Source organism: Sorghum bicolor, chromosome 10 (genome assembly GCF_000003195.3).
Source record: "Sorghum bicolor cultivar BTx623 chromosome 10, Sorghum_bicolor_NCBIv3, whole genome shotgun sequence".
Lineage (NCBI taxonomy): Eukaryota > Viridiplantae > Streptophyta > Magnoliopsida > Poales > Poaceae > Sorghum > Sorghum bicolor.
Window position 1 is genome coordinate 54,186,148 of NC_012879.2, and position 20,542 is coordinate 54,206,689.

At 41.8% G+C, this 20,542-nt stretch overlaps 3 protein-coding genes across 3 annotated transcripts; 2 read left to right on the forward strand and 1 right to left on the reverse strand.

The window, feature by feature from the left end:
• Window positions 957-1,825, forward strand: LOC8067678 (protein GLUTAMINE DUMPER 6). The gene is made up of 2 exons (XM_002437272.2): window positions 957-1,138; window positions 1,229-1,825. Exon 2 carries the CDS (start codon window positions 1,288-1,290, stop codon window positions 1,654-1,656), a length of 369 nt encoding a protein of 122 aa, XP_002437317.1. The 5' UTR covers window positions 957-1,138; window positions 1,229-1,287; the 3' UTR covers window positions 1,657-1,825.
• On the forward strand, window positions 5,145-5,948 carry LOC8083486 (protein GLUTAMINE DUMPER 5). The gene has a single exon (XM_002437273.2). The coding sequence runs from the start codon at window positions 5,257-5,259 to the stop codon at window positions 5,608-5,610; it is 354 nt and encodes a 117-aa protein (XP_002437318.1). The 5' UTR covers window positions 5,145-5,256; the 3' UTR covers window positions 5,611-5,948.
• LOC8083487 (phytosulfokines 1) lies at window positions 18,406-20,200 on the reverse strand. Its single transcript, XM_002438662.2, has 2 exons — window positions 19,914-20,200; window positions 18,406-18,775 (listed from the first exon to the last, which is right to left on the reverse strand). Exons 1-2 carry the CDS (start codon window positions 20,091-20,093, stop codon window positions 18,644-18,646), a joined length of 312 nt encoding a protein of 103 aa, XP_002438707.2. The 5' UTR covers window positions 20,094-20,200; the 3' UTR covers window positions 18,406-18,643.

A 20,542-nucleotide genomic window follows, 5' to 3' on the forward strand; every position in this document is an offset into this window, starting at 1 on the left:
AAGAAGATAGTAATGGAAGGAGGGTAGCAGTTGAGTACACAACTGAGGGTTTAAGTGCATGCACACTCTTTAGTAAAGTGCTTTATTTATTCAACACTAATGGAAAAAAGTTAGCATATGTGAAAATCATTTCTGTGTATAGGCTTCCACACGAAGAACTGGCGGCATCATGAGATTTCTCCAACCACCCACCCCACCCTGAGGCCGACACATAGCATAATATATAGCGTGACGTGAGACTGAATCTAAGGGTGTGCTTGGTAGCTTTGCCAAGCTCATCTTACCTTGCTCCGTTCGACTTAGCAAAGATAAGCACATCTAGAAATGCCCATCGGTTTGGATCCCTTTCGCTTGTCGGTTTCCTAGTCTCTTTTATTCTCTCTCAAGTAGCTAGAGTTCGATTCATTGAAGGGGAGGATCGATTTGTGAAGCAAGGACTCAGATTTAGCCCCAGCGCACAACGTTTAGAAGAGGAGCCACACAACGCACAAACGAATCTTGCTCGTGCAGGAGATAGCCTCCATGTGGGCAAGGATTTTCTTGCTCAGCCAGACGAGTTTGCTAGGCGAAGCAAGCTTCTCCAGTGCCACAATTATTGTGGAATATCTACTTGTAACATCTCACCGCATCCATAGTCGCATCCATAGTCGTAGGACTGCAGGCAAGTACACTTCTCTATACAACAGTTACTGCTCAAGTTAGTATATAAAAAAAGCTATATAGCTTGATGATATAACATGGATGTTATAATCTATCGTCATAAGTACTTTCATTAAATATAAAACCCTTTCTTTATACTTCTTCAAAAAAATACGCGTTCGCTATCACTATTGGTATTGTTAATTAATTATCTAAATAGACATATCAGGGTAGTACTTCCATAAATTTTGTTTATAACCAGACAAAGTACTTGTTCAGAATCAGGAGTGCTCCTGCAGAACGAAGTACGCCACCCACTCCATACATTTCCCCGGCCGGTTTCATGGCATCGTAGCTGCCCTCCCCTCTCCTGTCTTCCGTCCGGCAACTTGGCTACCGCCACCGCAGCATCACCACAGCTCCTGAATCCTGACGATGATGGCCTGACAAGGAGAGGCAGCAGGCGAAGCAAGCAGATCGTCGTCGTGGTTTCTCTCCGGTATACCTCCGATCCCCTCTTCTAGATCTCTCCGGTCTCCAACTCCATTCGCAGACTTGCATTGCTAACAAAGAAACCGTGTTTCCACAGCGCTGACATCGAAGCAAAGTCACAAGGAGATCGAGAGGAAGGTAGAGGCCTAGAGAGAGATGAGTTTGGAGGGAGCTGCAGGTGTGCCGCAGGCGATGAGCCTGTGGAGGACGCCGACCCCGTACATCTTGCTGGTCATCGGGTCCATGATGTTCCTCATCGCGCTTGTGCTGCTCGTGCTCATCTGCGCGCGAAACAGTCGTCGCTCCTCGCGGCGGCGCGGGTCGTCGGACGACGACGACGAGGAGGCGCCCAGCTCCGCGCGGATGCCGGTGCTCAAGCCGCTCGACAGGGAGCCCAAGGTCGCCGTCATCATGGCCGGCGAACGCGCGCCGTCATTCCTCGCCAGCGCCAAGCCGCTCCCGCTCGCCTGGGGCGCTGACGAGGCTGGCGGCGGCGGCGGCGCAGGCGCCGTACCGTACGTGTAGCCGGCCGGGCGCTGGACGACGCGAGCGAATCTGGTGGTGACGTGGAGCACTTAAGTCACCTTGTCGGGAGATACTGTTTCTTTTTTTTTTCCTCATTTCATCGGAGTTTCCGCGGTGTGTGTGCCCGTCGAACGCACCTGTTTCACTGTTAATTTGTAGTATCGGCAACTGTTTTCAGGTGTTTTTTTGGGTGCAGTGTCACAAGTTATCATCAAGCAACTTCACCGTACCTTCTCTTTTCTATTGCGTCTTCTAGAGAATATTTTATACAAGAAAAATACCTTAAAATCAATCTATATATAGTGCATATACAAACAGTGTTAAAATGAGCTCTTACGTCCTTTACGAACTGGAATCCCTAGCCTATGACCGATTCAACCTTGGTGACCTTGATTTTCCGTTTTATGGAGAAGAAGATTGCACAGTGTAATAAAAGATCTCTCGGCAGAACGGGTACCAACGTGCCGGCTGGCCCGACCCAAACGGATTCATCGTGATATATTCTACAAAAGTTGTCTCGGCAAATCATCAAGCATGATCTCGTTTAAGCACTTATATGTATTCTCTAATCTAAGAGCATATATATCCAATAGTCTTTTTAAAACTCATCCTCTAATTCATCACTTGGAGAGCTATGTGCATAAAATAGTTTTTTTTTTATATCTCAGTTTTTCTATATCTATGTACTTGTTCTCGTTTTCTATCTTTGATTAGCTAGTGAAAATTTTGAAATAGAAGACGACTACACTTAGATAACCATTTAAAAACTGTTGGAGGGTATTTTTTTTCACTAAAATATATATTTCTATCAATTAGGTAGTATCTAGAGAGTCCCTTAAAGTTGCTCTACTTAAGAACTTTCAGAATTCACTCTCATAAATGAAACAAATACAGTGTATGAACTTTCAGAATGCATCGGGCATGTTGTGGCACATCCATAGTCAGAACGGTCAAGCCAAAGGTCCAACGAATGCATACTTTGATAGATTAGCGAATTTGCCGGCAAGAGGGTGCAGGAACTAGGAACGACGACGCCCAATATAAAATAGTATCTTCAAATAACTAGCGATATAGAAAATAGTACCAAATACTTGTATCTTCAAATAAGTTTCTTATGAAACTACATTCCAACCTCGATCTACTAATATTTATTACGTATTATAAATATTCATTTATATTTGTCAAACTATAAAATATTTGATTGTTCAAGAAAGCAGAAGACATGTGTGTTTATTTTGGGATGAATAATGAGGGGCTGCTTTTCGCTACGTACCGTCGTGGAACGGATGACGGATCGGATATGCATGGATCAGTACCGTTTCCCAGTTGTGGCTTGGCCGGCCGGTATGGGCACTAGGAAACTGCGGGCGAGTATATATCCGTGTATCACCTGTTTATACAGACCGAGGCGATACATGGCACGCGAAACGCGTGAATAAATAAACGACGCACGTGTCAGTGTGACAGTCGAAATCAGAGCAAAACGGAACGACATGGAGCACCATATACACATGATGAATGGATGATGCACGTCAAACTGGCTGGGCCGGCATGGGGGTTTGGCCCATTTAAGCACGGTGTACTACTCCTACACGATTGCTACCGTGGGCCCATGACGGCTCGGCACGAAGCAATGGTGGGTTTCATGATGTTATTTCAAGACTGCTATATCATACGAAATAAAATAAAATTGGAATGAGACATACGCTCCATAATTTGCAACACAAATTTTTTTAAACCTAGTTAGTCTATAGTTGGATAATAATTATTAAATATAAATAAAAAATACTAAGATGTTCAAATATAAAAAGTTTACTCCCTCCGTCCTCCAAATAAATGCATTTTTTTACTCCTACGATTCATGTTTGACTATTCGTCTTATTTAATTTTTTTTTATACAAATAATAAAATAAATAAATTATTATAAAAATATATTTAACATCAAAATAAGTTATGAAAAAATAAATAATATTTATTAAATTTTTTTTGAATAAAATAAATAGTCAAATATAAATTATATAAGTCAAAGAAATGTAGTTATTTGTGGAACGGATGAAGTAGTATTGACCGCAGTGTCATAACGCATCCGGCCAGCCAGAGGTAGGCGCGCATCGCGCCGGCGTCCGCCGCACGCACTCCTATCTCTGCAGAATGCAGGCTTCCACGCACGTGCCAGACCAGACCCCAGCGTACAGCCTGCTCTCCGCCGCTACAAGGTTTCCACACGGAGCACAGCAACAAGGGCATGTCATGTGGCCGCGTGGGGAGGAATCGAATGCCGGGTGCGTTCGTGACGCAGCGACTCGGAAACGCCACACGCGACCGCAGCTGCCGGACAGTGCAAGCCAGTTCCATCCATCAGTCCGAGTGACGCATGGCTCGCCTCCTCTCCTCACGTACACTACTTTGCTAGTGCTACTCCCTGGTCTACTGAGTACCTCCTTAGACCTCGTTCAGTTTGCAAAAACTTTTGTTTTTTTTTGCTACTGTAGTATTTTGTTTTTATTCGACAAACATTGTCCAATCACGGAGTAACTAGACTCAAAATATTCATCTCACAAATTACAGGTAAACTGTACAGTTAGTTTTTATTTTTATCTATATTTAATGCTCCATACATGCGACCAAAGATTCGATGTGATAGGGAATCTTGAAAATTTTTACGAAGCCCTCGAGTAGAGAAGCATCGATATCTTTCGATCTGCATACTGTGGCCTTGTTTAGTTCCAAAATATTTTGCAAAATAAACATTGTAACTCTTTCGTTTGTATTTGACAAATATTGTCCAATCATGGACTAACTAGACTCAAAAGATTCGTCTCGTCAATTTCGACCAAACTGTGTAATTAGTTTTTATTTTTGTATATATTTAATACTTTATGCATATGTCTAAAGATTCGATGTGACGGGGAATCTAAAAAATTTTGCAAAATTTTTTGGGAACTAAACAAGGCCTGTGTTTATACAACTGTGTAACTTTTTAAAAATGAAAACAATTCTTTTCTTAGAAGGGAAGTCGCAAGGTTGTCTTGGTTCACTGGTTTCTAGTCGATCGAATGTTGGTTAAAAAAAATGTATAAATTAAAGCCATACACGGACATATACACAAATATACAGGCACACACAAAAAAAAGGTCGCCAGAACCAGAAAACGTGAAAAATATTTGGAATTGCATTTATAAAGTCAGTACAATAAAATATTTTTCCTAAAAAAAATTTCTACGAGCTGACCGCCCTCTCCTTGTGCCGTCCGTGCGTGTGCATGCGGCAGCTGGCCTCCAGCATGACGTGAGACGGTGCGAGAAAAAACAAAGCGCGCACGCACCCAGCCCAGCCGCCGCACCATCACACCCCACCTGAGCAGCAACGACAGCAAGCAGCAGCACTTGTTGGTGGGGGAGGCACGCAAGGCAACGCTTCTTCTCCCCCGTGCTCTTCCCCCTCTCCCTCTCCCCGCGGCCGGCCGGCCGGCCTATATATACCCTCCCCGCCCCGCCTCCTCCCACCTTCAGTCGCAGCTAGCCAGGCAAAGGCAATCTAGAGCAGGGAGAGCTGCGAGAGGGCAGCGAGCGAGCTAGAGAAAGATATATAGAGAGAGAAATGAGGCCGATGGAGAGAGTTGAAGGTGTGGCGGCGCCGGTAATGGCTGGCGGCGGCGCGCGGGCGCCGAGCCTGTGGAGGACGCCGACGCCGTACCTCTTCCTGGGGTTCGCGGTGATGATGGGGCTCATCGTGGTGGCGCTGCTCGTGCTCGTCTGCACGCGCCGCAAGCCGGCGGCGGCCGACGACGAGAAGGCGGCGACGGTGCGCGGGGTGCTGGTGCCGCTGGACCGGGAGCCCAAGGTCGTGGTCATCATGGCCGGCGACGCCCTCCCGTCCTTCATCGCCGTCGCCAGCGCCAAGATGCCGCTCGCCTTCGCCACGCCGTCCGCCGGTGCCGAGGAGGCCGTGTAGCACGCCCAAGCCCAACGGCGCGCGCGCGCGCAGGCGGCCGAGGAGCCGAGAGAACCCCGCGCGTCGCGACAGCTCGCGACGACGACGACGACGACGCTCGCGGGGGCCAATTTTGTCGAGAGGTTCTTTTTTTGCTTTGGAGTTCGGTGGCGTGTGACCACGTGAACCGTGAGGCCACCCAACCCCAGCCGCCGCCGCCGCCGCCGGCGGCAGCGGCAGAGGCAGAGGCAGCAGCTGGTTGTTTGGGCTGTTTCGGGGAAAAAAAAAAAAGGCTTGCTTCCAGCTTGAATAAACGCGCAGGGCCGGCTTTGTTTTGGCTGGAGTTCAGCTGGATCTCATCGATTTGCCTTCTTTTTTTCACGCGAATTCGTGCTGTTCCTGCTGCGTGCGTCGTCGTCGTCGCCGATCATGCTTCTTTCGACCAACACTATCGATCTCGTGCGTCGTCCAAGTCCATGATGACAAGGCGAGATCGTGTACGTCGTCCCGCCACCACGATGACGACGAGGCTCTCGCTCTGTTTTCCTCTGACTCATGGCCACCCCTGTCTGGAAAAAACAAATGCAATCTGACGCGCGTGTGCGGTGTGAGTGTGACCACCATCATCGAAAAAGCACCGTACCATTATTTCTGCAATTTCGTGAGGAACTTGCCGTAAAAGTTCCCGTGAGATGACTGAAGCGCCCACAAGGCTACATACAGCCACTGACCGGTTGGCCGGCTAGTTATCAAATTTTTAGAAAAAAAAAATGTTAAAATTTATAATATCAAATTAATACTATTAGATTTATCATAAAGTATATTTTCACAAGTTCCGTATTCTTTTCTATAAAGTTAGTTAAATTTAAAAAATTTGATTACATGTATTTAGGAGTTAAAACTTTGGAACAGAGGGAGGGAGTACTTACGAAGGGCAGGTGCTCGGCAAGTATCCCTCTCTCAATTCTAGTGTTCGAACCAAATTTAAGTTTTTAAAATATGACTAAATACATGAAAATTAGTATCAATATTCATATCTTAAATAGGCAAGTCACTAAAGAGACGTTTCCTTTGTAGTCCGGCAGACAAGGGCCAGCCCAACACAGGGATCATAGCCCCATGCATGCATTCAAAATCGGACTCATGGGAGCTCTTCTAATTCTAGTGTTTGGCAACTTTGCCAGAAATATAAACAAACAGACTTGTTTGGAACCCTGGTAAAGCTGCCTAGTACACAGGCAGTAGATCCAAGTAGTCAATTTCGCCCGCTTGGAGCGTGCACCATACAAAGCCGGTACCATATAAACATGCCTTAGCTAGCAAACAAACATGCCTTAGCCTGCACCATACAAAGCCACCATAGACGACAGTTCAGATTGTTGCTTGGCCCAAGCCACCATACAAACATGCCTTAGAGCTTGCTTGAAGACGACCTACAAGGTGAATGGCGGGCAGACCCTCACGTGGTGAACCAATCAGCTCTAACTTCTTACCCAAAAAAAAAAAGATCTAAGTGAAGCAGAAAACGAAGTCCAACTTTCTAACTAGGGCCTTGTTTAGTTCTGAAAACTGAAAAGTTTTCGGTACTGTAACACTTTCGTTTGTTTGTGACAGATATTATCCAATCATAAACTAACTAGGATCAAAAGATTCGTCTCGTGATTTACAGCTAAACTGTGTAATTAGTTTTTATTTTCGTCTATATTTAATGTTTTATGCATGTGCCACAAGATTCGATGTGACAGGGAATCTTGAAAACTTTTTGGTTTTCAGGGTGAACTAAACAAGGCCTAGAGTCAGTATACTTTGAGTACAAAAGGTTGAGTCCCTTAAAAACATGGAAACATGATGGATACTCTTGCTATTTGCTTTGTAAGACTGGCCACAATGTGTGTGTGTGTGTGAGAGAGAGAGGCATCGGGTAGACATATTGTTGTTGTCGATGTTTGCTTCTAAATCACATGACTCGAAGCATGTAGGTTCACCAGAGCTTGGAAGGTTAAACAATTATATCTCAGACATAGACAATCATCGAAAAGCAAGGGGGTGGTATTGTGTGTCGATGCTTGCTTCTAAATCACATGACCCGAAGCATATAGGTTCACCAGAGCTTGGAAGGTTAAAAAATTATATCTCAGACATAGACAAGCATCGAAAAGCAAGGGGATGGTATTGTGATCGGGGTCCACACACATGCAAGTATTGGTGCCAACACTGTGAGGATGGAAGAGCTCAGGCATCGGTGCTCGATGTTAGGTATAATTTTTTTCCGCATCGCTATGCTGTGGACAGTCTAATGTGAATTAGTAGCTCCCCTATTAATGTGTCTTGTACTAAATAAAACGTGATTACATCTCTTGCCAGCATTCATTTCTATAAGCTACAGCCTGTTCGCTTGAGCTTATTTGCCGAATATGTCAACCATTCAGTAATGTTTTCCCCTCATAACAAATCAGCGAACAATACTTTTATCCATAACTTTTCAGCCAAGCGTATATTTGATGTCATCTTTTGTACTTACAAGTATAGGCTACATGAGCACTCTTTTTTCATGTGCGAATACGTTGAACAGGTGATAATCGATTGCCAACTTGCATTGCGCGCTATCTTGTTCATGCAAACAGCTCGATCGATCACCTTCTTCATCATCAACACTCCGAAAGAAAAATGTTTATTTGTAGGACGCTGTCTCTTCATTCAGATTAGAACAACAAAGGCATATGCACACGTACAATTCCCATTTGCATTATTTATCATTCTTTAATATCATTGTATTGTATTATGGCACTAACTAATAGCTTTGGCCCCTCAGAAAAGAGACGTCGTATTCCCCTAAACAAAAAGAAAAGGAACGAAGAGACATTCGCTGAAGAAAAAGGGACGTACGTTTTCACGTAGCGAATGCCATGCAGCCGTGGACAAATGACGAGTCCACATGCCGTGTCGCAAGCAAATATGCGACACGTACGCTTGCATAGAATATGTGCAGCATTTTTATGCATCGTGCTAATTAATACTTCACCAAAACAAGGGCCCATAAACTTTAGCTGGCAATTAGGGTTTTTTTTTTCAGAAAAGGTCGATCGCCGTTAGATTTTGTTTAAGTGCACAAGAGTTTTTAAGGTCAAATTAATGCAAATAAAGTTTGCGACTTTTCCTCCACTTGTACGGTCAACAAGTGCAACCATTTATTTGTACTCTGCTGCCCCTGCAGCATTCTTTAATTTCATTTTTGTGTCCAAAAGTATTTTTCTTTTTGGTTACTACTTATCCGCTTGTACTTGTCGGTTCTTGTTGCAACTGATTTCTTGCTAAATTCGGTGGCTCAGTGTGGCAGCCTGGCAGGTCAGATCAGTCACTCAAATCCATAAAGAATTTCGGCGAGACTGTATGCATATGGCATCGATGCGTTAAAAACAAAGAGGCTAAATAATTAAGTGTTAGAAAATTTTGAAAAAACAGACACATATAATCTGTTGCTAATTAACAAGGTGATGAATTAATTGAAGCCATGTAAATACTATAATTCAAGCTTAGCTGATCGTGAGATAAGAAATAAAATAAACAAGTTTTTTGTGGCGCGCGCACACAAATCATTGCGTCCTCCTTATATATGTAATTCTTATCCACAAGTATAGCTATAGCTAGAGCGCTTTAGCAAAGGTGCTTTGACGACGACATTGTGTTTTCTTTGATTTGATGAACACCAAATATTTATTCCTCAGGATAATTCGGCAGATGAGTTTACAATAAAGCGACAGATCAGGATTCGTTCTCACTGATCGATGAATGAGTTCTTCCTTCCCCTGGCCTATGTAGTCTTTTCCCGGCCTTCAAGAGCTAGCTAGCTAGTGAACAAAATCCTTCTTTATCAGAAAAAGAAAAGGGAAATATATATGTATATGTAAGAAACTAAAGTGGGGGGGAATAATTGAGAGGCCTAAGATTAATATAGCAGTGGTGGCAATATGATAATGCGAGTCCATCAACAAAAATCCACGCACGTGGGGCCGGCCTGCCCGGCCGCTACTTTCCAAAAGGAGGCGCTCTCGGTGCGCCTAGCCTGGACTGGACCTGGAAGCGGCGCCTCGAGCGCGCAGAGGGCCGACGTCGTCATCACGCTAGCATATATAGCTTTTGTCGTCGGAAAAGACCGTCCTCTCCTCTCCATCAATCCTAGTTCAGTAGTCACACCATGCATGTACGTATATGTTCTCGCCTAGAAAGCCAACACGTACGTACGTAGACGTAGACATATACTACCTCCGTCTATTTTTTAATTGTCGCTTGCGTTTTCCCAAAAATAACTGCTGATAATTATATATTAAAAAATATTAATATTTATAATATATAATTAATATCATTTGAAAGATCTATGAATCCACTAGTTTTTTAACAAATTTATTTAAAGATATAAATATTGCAAGTATTTTCTACAAATTGAATTAAACTTGTGGCACGTATACCAACAACGGCAATTAAAATGGAACAGAGTGAGTATGTTTGCTAAGGCAGCTTCAACAATTGACTCTTAAGTTAGCTCTAAGCAATTTTTCTTATATTTTATAGAAGAGAGAAACATTAGCTCTTGGTCAAGAACCAAACTTTTGCACATATTTTAAGGTTATGTGTGAGTGTCATGTAGGACTAAAGTCGACATTATTGGAGAAGTTAGCTTAGAGCTAGTAACTAGCTCTAACCATTAGTGCTCTTATCACCAAATAAAAAAAGTATGCATAGTGACTACACATGAGCTTTAATTTTGTTTCGAATGTGAAATTTTATTTGATTAGCGTGTCTCAAGCAAGATATGTATACTTACAAAATCATGCATGCAATACATGCTAGTATTTTCTTTGTTCAGGTGCAATACTCTTTTTTTATATATAAAAATCTTGCACTTTTCCTAATGGTTACATGCCTGAGTTCTCAAACGATATGGTATCCACTCCTATATATCTTGATTTTTCCTCTATCTAGCTAAATCTTAGCTTCATATGCTCATGAGCCAACGGTGAAAATCGTTACTTGAAAACATACTAATATTTTAGGCACCTAAAATATTATAGCATGGTTCTTCTTAACCTATAGGACTGGATAAAATAACATGCATTGTACGACTCTCGTACGTCGCAAAACTTGTACAGCAATCTAGCAAAGTTATAGCATGGCAGATAAGCTTGTTTGACACAACTCAACTAGTAAATCTGTTTTTTTTTTAAAAAAAAATAGCTTCATGAGCAACTTTTTAGATGAAGTCGAGCTGTTTTGAAAAAAGTGTTTGATAAAATAGCTTCACCAACTACTTCATACATAGATGAGAGAGAGAAATGAGGGAGAGAGCTGCAGTAAGCTACTTTTTTTCAGCTTCATCCCAACTCATGTCTTTGTGAGAGGAGAAGAAAAACAGCTTCACCTCTTAAACTGTTTTAGAAATAAGTGTTTAGTAAAAATAATAGCTCATAATAACTCATAAAGTTATTGTAAGCTGTACCAAATACGTCGATTATATTTGCTAGTGGAAGCGGCGCAGCGTGAGTGCGCGCGACAACTTCAGGGAGAAGTCTACGACGACGACGACGACGAGCTTTGTGTTTGCGTGGGCGGAGCTTTTTAGGAGTTGGGGGCCGAGTCACGAACCAGAAGGCGCGCGGCAGCAGAGGGAGGAAGCAGCATCAGCCATGGCCATGATTGCCTCCACCAAAGCACTATATATATATATATATATATATATATATATATATATATGCACCACCAAAACCTTGGCTTTTCCCTTTGCCTTTTTATTCCTTCCTCCGATCCACTGCCGTGTGCTCGTGCAGAATATCCTGGAGCATATGACTTCCCCATGGCTGATGATGCTCCGTCACCCGTCAGATAAATCATCCTGCATAAGTGTGTCAACACTCAACAGCTAGCTAGGTCAGCAAGAGCTAGCTACCCCAAGGCCGGCCGGCTTTCTATATGGAAATTTGGCTAAGCTGCGCTCTATGTGATCTCGGCTTAAAAATATATTCTCCAAATATGTACCACACGCACTTGCTTCTTCCATTTTTTTAGAGTTATAGGGCCGCCCCCTAGTCTTTAATTTAACCATGCATAGGCAAAAGACTCCTTCCAAATTATAAGTTATTCTGATTTTCTTAGCTATATATAATTTTTAATCTGTAATATGTAACATAGCTAGGATTTGTAATAAGACTGGTTTTAATCTTTGATAACAGTCAGTCACTTGGCTCGTTGGAGAGCCCATTTTTAGGCTGCACTCACAGTTCTAGAACTGCATTGAATTGTGGCTAATACATCAAACTGTACCACCATGTCGTTCACGCGCTCGTGAGTGCAGTGCCAGTGATCGATGTTTTAATTTGCATCAGAAAGGTGGCGAGTCGACGCAAAAAAAAAGAAAGAAAATAAAGACAATGGTGACCGTCTGACCGGTGAGGATCACATATGACAAGGTATATGGCCTCCACAGTACCGGCTCTGAGTTTTTAGAGGCCTGGGGCGAAAGAAAAATTCGGAGCCCTTTATACATATAGGTAAGTCTTATTTAGTTAGGACTTGTTTATTTCATCCTAAAAGCCAAAAATTTTATAAGATTTTTGGTCACATCGAATCTTACGGCACATGAAGTACTAAATGTAGGCAAATCGCGAGATGATTTTTTTTGAGCCTAGTTAATTCATGATTGGACAATAATTGTCAACTAAAAACGAAAGTGTTTCAGTACTTAAAACAAAAAAAATTTGGGAACTAAACAAGGCCTAAGGAATTTTTTTGGTTTTGGCTATTGTAGCACTTCTGTTGTATTTGGCAATTATTGTCCAATTATAGACTAACCAGGCTCAAAAGATTCGTCTCACAAATTACAGGTAAACTGTGTAATTACTCCCTCCGTCCACGAAAGAGTCAATTTCTAGAGTTGTCCTAAGTCAAACTTTTTAAACTTTGACCAAATTTCTAGAAAAAAATAATAAGATTTATGGTATCAATTTAGTATCATTAAATTCATCATAGGATATATTTTCATATGATGTGTATTTTATGTCATAGATGTTGTTACTCTTTTTTATAAAGTTAGTCAAAGTTAAAAAAAATTGACTGGCACGGATTCTAGGAATTGACTCTTTCGTGGACGGAGGGAGTAGTTATTTATTTTATCTATATTTAATGCTCCATGCATGCGTCTAAAAATTTAATGTCACGAGAAATCTTAAAAAAAATTAGGAACTAACAAGGCTGTAGTTGTTGTTATTCTAGAATAAGGGTCTGATTGGTTCCTCTTGCTAAATTTTAGTCACTTTAGTAGCTAAACTTCCAAACACACTGACTAAAAAAGAGCTAAAATAGTTTAGTTACACTAGTCACCAAAGAGTAGCTAAAATAGTTTTAACTGGCTAAAATTTAGCAGGAGAAACCAAATAGGGCCTAAATATTCTACATCGTAAGCCAAAACTAAGTAGAAAAATGCTGAATAGTACTGAACAACATGGAATATCATTCAGTACTACACCCAGAATAAAAAAAACTGAACAATACTGAAACACAAATACTGAACGATATTGAATTTTGTCAGTATAACAATTCGGATGTGTAGAATAGTACTTGTATATATATATATACTCATAAATACTTAACTCTACATACAAAAGCAATATTCATATACAATAATTTTAATTCATATAAATGTATAAATACCTTAAAAATCATTGCATGGTTTATTGGTTTGCATACTTGGGGTGGGGCCTGTCTGGTTGGGGGCCCAGGGCGGCCGCCCCGCTTGCCCGCCTCCAGGGCCGGGCCTGGGCCTCCACCGTAGGTACCTTATAATTTGTTGCAGCATGCATGCATCGTCGTCTCCTTTGCGTCCTGGCTTTTTTCTCTCCACGGCTTTTGTTACGTCGATCGCCACTATGAATCGAGTCATGGATCTTTTATTGTTAGTGTAGTTGTGCCATATCTTAATTGTTTCTATTTGTCCTTGCCACTGCTCTGGCCTTTGTTTAGATACACTGAAAAACATTTTCTTTTAAGATTCTATGTCATATCTTTTTTTATGGCATATGCATAGAACATTAAATACAGATAAAAAATAATTTGTGAGATAAATCTTTTAAGTCTACTTAGTTAATGGTTGACCAATAATTATCAAATACTCCAAATTCAAAAAGTTTTTAGATTTAAACAAGGCCTCCGTCTATGTGTCCCCGCAAATTTGCCGAATTTTCAAATAAAACCCACTGGCATTATTGGTTAAGAAAAGGTTAATCAAAGCACGAACACTACTCCATGGCATGTGACTGTGTGAGTAGCTAGGGCTCCATTTAAGTGGCCTGGACTGATGCCTGTGTGGCCTCTCTGGTGTTTGGGAACTTGGAAGGATTATGCCCACGAATATTCCGGTCCGTTTTGGAGCCTTCGCTCAGCAAAGAACAAACAGTATTTGCTGTAGCCGGGTCTACGACTAGAGGAGGCCGGCTAGTAGGAACACAGTTGGCTAGCTAGTTGCCAGTTGGTGACCCTTCCAATGGCACCATGGCAGAGCTACGATGCTTGTTGCTATGCGCTCTAGCCGTACGTGGATCCATCGAGAGGATGAGAACGGTGACGAGGAGGTGTATGTAGTACGTACTAATAACCCTACTCGATGGTTTCATGCATGTATATGTATGGTGGTGTCCGGTCACCGGCAGCCTTTTTCCGCGCTTTTGTCCGAAATGCAATCGTAAAAGAGCAGCTAGCCACTGTCTCTGCTGGTCCTTCTCCTCCGTCGGCTCCTCCTGTTACTATTAGTACAGTAGAATAGGCTTTTCCTGGAGCAGCAGCAGAAGGGTGGCAATGTGCCATGACCCACACTCGATGGCACCACCATGTCGACACAAGCACGTTATACCCGGCGTGCCGGCGGCGACACCGCTCGGCCGTCCGTGTGCGTTCCACTCTCACCAGTCACCACCCGGGTGCGCGTGCGCGCGGCGACCGGCCGCAGCAGCGCTGCAGTGCACTACAGCAGACAGCACTGGATCATATGCCCGAGTGCGAGTGCGAGTGCCGAGTGGAGCGGCGGCCGCCGATTCGACCTTCCCGGATCGTTCGTCAGAGCGGAAGAACAGTGGGAAAATGAAAGAAAAACTTAGCCTTGTAGTGGGCCTGTTTTTTGGGCTGAAATGATACCCCACCAACTGGGTCTTGCCGGCCTGTCTTAGGCCTATTCATCATCACTGTAGTATATACTACACGGGCCCTGAATGGTTTTCCTCAGAAAAGTAAGAAGAAACAAGTTATTATTATATGACCTAAAATTCTGCTAAAAAGAAACTTATGACCTCAACTGTCGCGCTATCATCAAACGAGAAATCAAATAAAAGTAGCAAGACAGATCGAACTATATTTTTTGAGGAGGAAAAACAAAAATAAATGTGAGACTGTGACTATGTGAGTAATACTCTCAAAGCATCACTATTCTTTTTCTTGCTTTCTTATACATGGGTTAAGGTAAACTAGCCAACATAAAGGATCTGGTGCTAGCCACCAACAAGAAGGGTCATGTGACCTCCGCGATGTGGGTCAAAGGGCTTGCAGTGTCGAACACCGACAACGAAGATGCCTCTGAAAGGTGGTCACCGGTGCACAATCTGTATCATGCTTGAGCAAGAAGAAGGTTAGAGAATTTCCCCCTCTGGTAGATTAGGGTTTTAGGGTTCATCATATATGTTCGCTTCACTGTTTAACGTAGAGCTCTACTCTTCTTTAAAGGAGGTTCATGAAGATCTAGAAAAATAGACTAGATTTTGTGGGTTCTCATGCAACTAAAAAAAGAATGGGATGTGAGTAAGGTGTTGATGACCTAAGAATAGGTGGCCTACAGAGATGCTAGTTTATCATATTAAGCTCTAACAAAAGGTTTATAATTAAACTCATGCATTTTCCATGTGCAAGCATATACTTATATATTGCTTTTTTTTACTAAAGTTGCTTATGGTTGTCACTTTGTTGCAGTCACAGAATGAGGGAGAGCATGTTTGGTGTTATTGATTAGTTTGCATACATAGTTTGGGACGAACATATTGTTGTACGTGAATGAAAGATTAGTAATATAATAACTTATCACATTAAACTAATGTTGGATAAGCGCATGTGTTTCCAATGGCAAACATTTAATCTTATTAGACTTAAAATGGTATATGCATTACATAGACAGCCACTTGATTTGTTAGTCTTTATAGTATTGTGCATAGAATAGATGATTAGTTATAGTCTGGACAACTATACCTGGAGGTTTATGTATCTATGGACCTTCATATGATATGAGGATGGTAAAACGGGTTCATCAAGGAGTTAGATAGTCTTCTTGAAAATTGGTCTGGTCCCACTTATATTAGGGGTGATGAGCTGGTGTTGATTGGATTCGTCTCTTTAAAGATTAGGTTAATTTGTGTTGCTTGAAAATCTATGTCATTTAGGTTTGAAAAAGTAGTGGCATGGAAGAGATGAAAGCTAGACAGTGTCTCTTATTTGCTTTTCAATGGTTGCTGATATTTTTAGTAGGATGCTTATAAAAGCTGATTGAAATGACTTAATTTCATGTCTACTGCCTTAGATAGTAGAAAGTGGCATTATCAATCTTTAGTAGGATGGCTTGTAAAAGCTGGTAGAAATGAATTAATATCAGGTTCTATAATGTGTCAATTAGCATTAGAATTTATGCTAAGTGGAGGATGCCATTATATTAGTTGGATGAAGCATTTCCTGCTAAGTGGACCCTAAGTGGATTAAGCATTTCCTGCTAAGTGGATTAGGTGGGTTCAGCATGCCATTGTATTTGCTATCTTGCATTATATTTTCTAAATGTGTCAGTTAGCTTCAACCATGGCCTGCTCTAGTTGCTTACATTGCTATGTCTTGAATATGGATTGAGCGGGCAAATTTTGGTTGAACAATAAAAGGAATGGAGTGATTAACGTAACATGATTACGTCAACTACTTTGTGAACTATTTGGAAACTTATGAATGATATATGTTCTTTATCATATATTTTTTCTAATAAAGGTACCTGCTGAGAGTTAAGATGAGGAGGATTTCAATGACTTCAAAGAGAAGAATTCTAATGACTTTGAAAAGGAGGTTTCTGATGACTCTGGCCAAGAGGAGCATGATGGCTTAAGAGATGTCCGCTAGAGGATCTTGCTAGCGAAGAATGATATGAATGACCTCTTTGATCACAATTGCAAGGAGATAAAACACCATGCATGTAGGAGCTTCTTGAGCAGCTGTACAACTACATCGCTGAGAACATGAAGGTAGAGAGGAAGTACTACAAAGAAAAGAAGGGCCCATCCTACAAGAAATGTAGCAACAGTGAATGTTTGGTTGTTCTTTTGCCTATACAATGCAAGTAGTGACTACATGTTGTTGAACCTTTAGTGATAAGCCTAAAACATGCTAGGGGTCGATTGTGGAACTTGTTAGTGTGGAAGGATGCATGTCTGGAACTTGAAACCTGTAGGTGGCAACTAACAATGCCATCTATTAACTGTTTATATCGAACTTGATGTTGATGGCAGCTATCATGTCATCTATTACTTGTTTAACCGTTTATCTATGTGTATGTTTTTAGAATGGATCTGTTAGTGGCTATATGCCAAAAATATATAATAGAGACATACGTGGTTTACAGTCATCTCTATAAAACTTATGTGTAGAGGTGGTTGTTGTTCTTAGCAACCTCTACAAATCTAATTATTAATATGGCTAGGCACCTGTCTCTACAGATAGCCAATTTGTAGAGGTGGAAGAGTAGAGGCGGCTAGGACAACCGCCTATATAGAGGTATCCTAGCTACCTCTACAACAAAAAACTATAGTAGTAACTAGTATTTCAAATTATTAGTTCATTGGTTGATAACAACTTGCAATGTACTCCAAGTGATATCCTTCTCCTCTGCCACCGCTTAATGCGCCCTCACCGCCAAGAAGAGATCTGTCTCCTCCTGCTCCTATGTCGTAGATGCCACCACAACTAAAGGTAACTGCCAGGACAAAGGCGACACATCAAGGTCTACTAGATTAAAGAAATGTCTAACTCCTTGGTAAATCAAGCTCCCAAAACTCATGGGAAAACAAAGTAGATGGGTGGGAGCATAACTAGCCTAACGAAAAAGCCAGGTCACCAGGAGACACTTACGAAGGAAGAAAATCACTGCTTATTGAAAAGGTTAGGGAAACCCCGAAAGAAATATATATATCCATCAAACTACCACCGACAACACGTGAAAGCATCCAACAAAGCAAAAGGTTGACAGGTACATATCAAGAAATAGATAAAAAGGTGGAAATTAGGCCTTGTTTAGATCCAAAATTTTTTGGGATTTTGATACTGTAGCACTTTCGTTTTTATTTGACAAACATTGTCCAATCATGGAGTAACTAGGCTTAAAAGATTTGTCTCGTGATTTACAGGCAAACTGTGTAATTATTTTTTATTTTTATCTATATTTAATGTTTCATGCATGCGCCGCAAGGTTCGATGTGACGGGAAATTTTGAAAAGTTTTTAGTTTTTAGAGTGAACTAAACAAGGCCTTAGTCTGAAGAAATGTGCAGGACAGAGGAAGAGTTGCTACTATTAGAGCATGGAAATTTTGATTTGAAATTGGCAACTATTGCATACTAGTACGAGCATGGCAAAGATCTATTTGGGCCACAAAGAAACAGATCGATGAATTGTTGACAAGTATGCATGTGTCAACTAGATGAATGGAACAAAATGTAGAGCATTCTGAAGGACCAAACAATGTTTAGAATCCCACCAGAGATATTTCATCATAATATAAAGAAGACACGATATTTGGGTACCGAGGGAGTAGTCACTTCGGTGGCCCCTATAATTAGCACAAGGACGAAAAGCTTGATACCGGTACCATTTCATTTAGCGTACACTTAAGTTACTGACTGGCTAGCTAATTAATTATACACCCATACCACTGAACGCATAACGCCTACAAACAAAACTAATGTTCAGAAACTTAACACACGAGCTAACTAGCTAACAATTCATGGTTGCTTGACGTCTTGGGTGTATATGTAATCCGTGTGCATTTCTGTCCATTTTGACGTATCATCACACGGCAGTTCGCCCTTGTCTGCATTTCCTGTACCACCTCCCATAACGTCACTGCACGGTTCCTGCAGATTATTCAGTAAATAGCACACCAGTTATATTTTACATATTCTGCATATAATATATATACTTAATTATCTGGACTTGTGGTTGTGGATTAGCATGGATATATGAACATATATATACTACTACTGATAACAAGGTAATCCCCCCCCATCAAGTTGGTAATATATACTTGTGTCATCCAATCGCATGTCAAAACGTGGTCAGAGTATGCAAGTGCTTGGATCATGTGTAGTGTAGATAAGCATGTGAATATGTATCGGTAGCATCAAGAATGGTGCTGATAGATATCTGGGGCTGCTTCACATGCTATTGCCCTCCAAACTCTCAGCGCACAATGCAATCAAAAGTAAAATAACAGCAGCAGCCAGAATGATGCACTCTTCTTAATACTCAAGGGAAGCGTGCGTATATATATACTAGCAGGCAGCAACTCTCAGGGCTTATTTGGTACAGCTCAACTTCACTAGTAAAGTTGTTTTTTTAGAAAATAGCTTCATCAGTGACTTTCTATATGAAGCTGAGCTGTTTTGGAGAAAGTGTTTGGCAAAATAGCTTCACCAACTACTTTATGCATAGTTGAGAGAGAGAAATGACGGAGAAGCTGCAATAAGCTATTTTTTTCCAGCTTCATCCAACTTATGTCTTTGTGAGAGGAGAGGAAAAACAGCTTCACCCATGAAGCTGTTTTAGAAATAAGTGTTTGGCAAAAAAAAACAACTCACAACAGCTCATGAAGCTGTTGTGAGCTGTACCAAACATGCCCTCAGTCTTGAAGGAAGACCATGCCCTCAGTCTTGAAGGAAGACAAGAATATACGTACTGGCGTACTGCAGTACTGTATGTCTACGCGCAACATCCTAATTTCTCTGAACATGCGATGCACATGTAACTGAATGAGTACTTTCCCTGGATGAAAATCAGGATTCATGCATATAATATTACATACCCGTCGAACTTGAGCACAATTTTATATATAGTAAGGCAAGATTCGGATGAACCGACCAAAATATTTCACGCGAAAATATAACGCGCATGCGTATATTCGCTTTGCTGCAGTGGTGAAGTTTCAGTCTCAGAGAGGTATTTAGCATAGCAGTACGTACAGTAGCTACGAAGATTCAGAGAGACGACGCTTACCAGGGTGGTGCTTCGTCCAGCAGCAGCGCCATGGTTGCCAAGGCCACCATGTGTAATTTCCTTCTTCTCCTGCTCCGTCCACAGTAGCTTCCTGGACTGAACATCCTGGACTAGCAGCAGAGCCACCACCATGCACAGAAGGCAGGCCACTGCCATGGCGGTTCTCCTCCCGTGCATCATTGTGCCTTGACCAGAAACGAGAGACTATATGTATGCTCTGGTCTGATTTGATCTCCGTCCTTCCTTTGGTACAGCTTTCTTTAGTTCCTTCTCTCGGTCACTGCTGCTTTTTGCTACCATGGCCAAACAGAAGCAGCTGGAAGAACATATATATAGGCAAGCAATGGAGGTTGTAGACGACGAAGGTCGATGGACGTGTACGTACGTGCGTGGTTTATTTCTTGGGAAAATATCATAGGTGCCAGTGCGCATGCGCTAGCATCTCCGATGTGTGATGGTAGTAAAACCAAAAAATTGGTACGTGTGCCTCAGCTCGGCGCACACCGCATTGTTCATATTTGACTTTTGCAACTTTTGCATGCACCGAGTATCTTGCCAGAACACGAGGCCACCTTGTACGTCCGATCGAGGCCATGCACAAACCAACGCAAAATGTTAATGTGGTACGT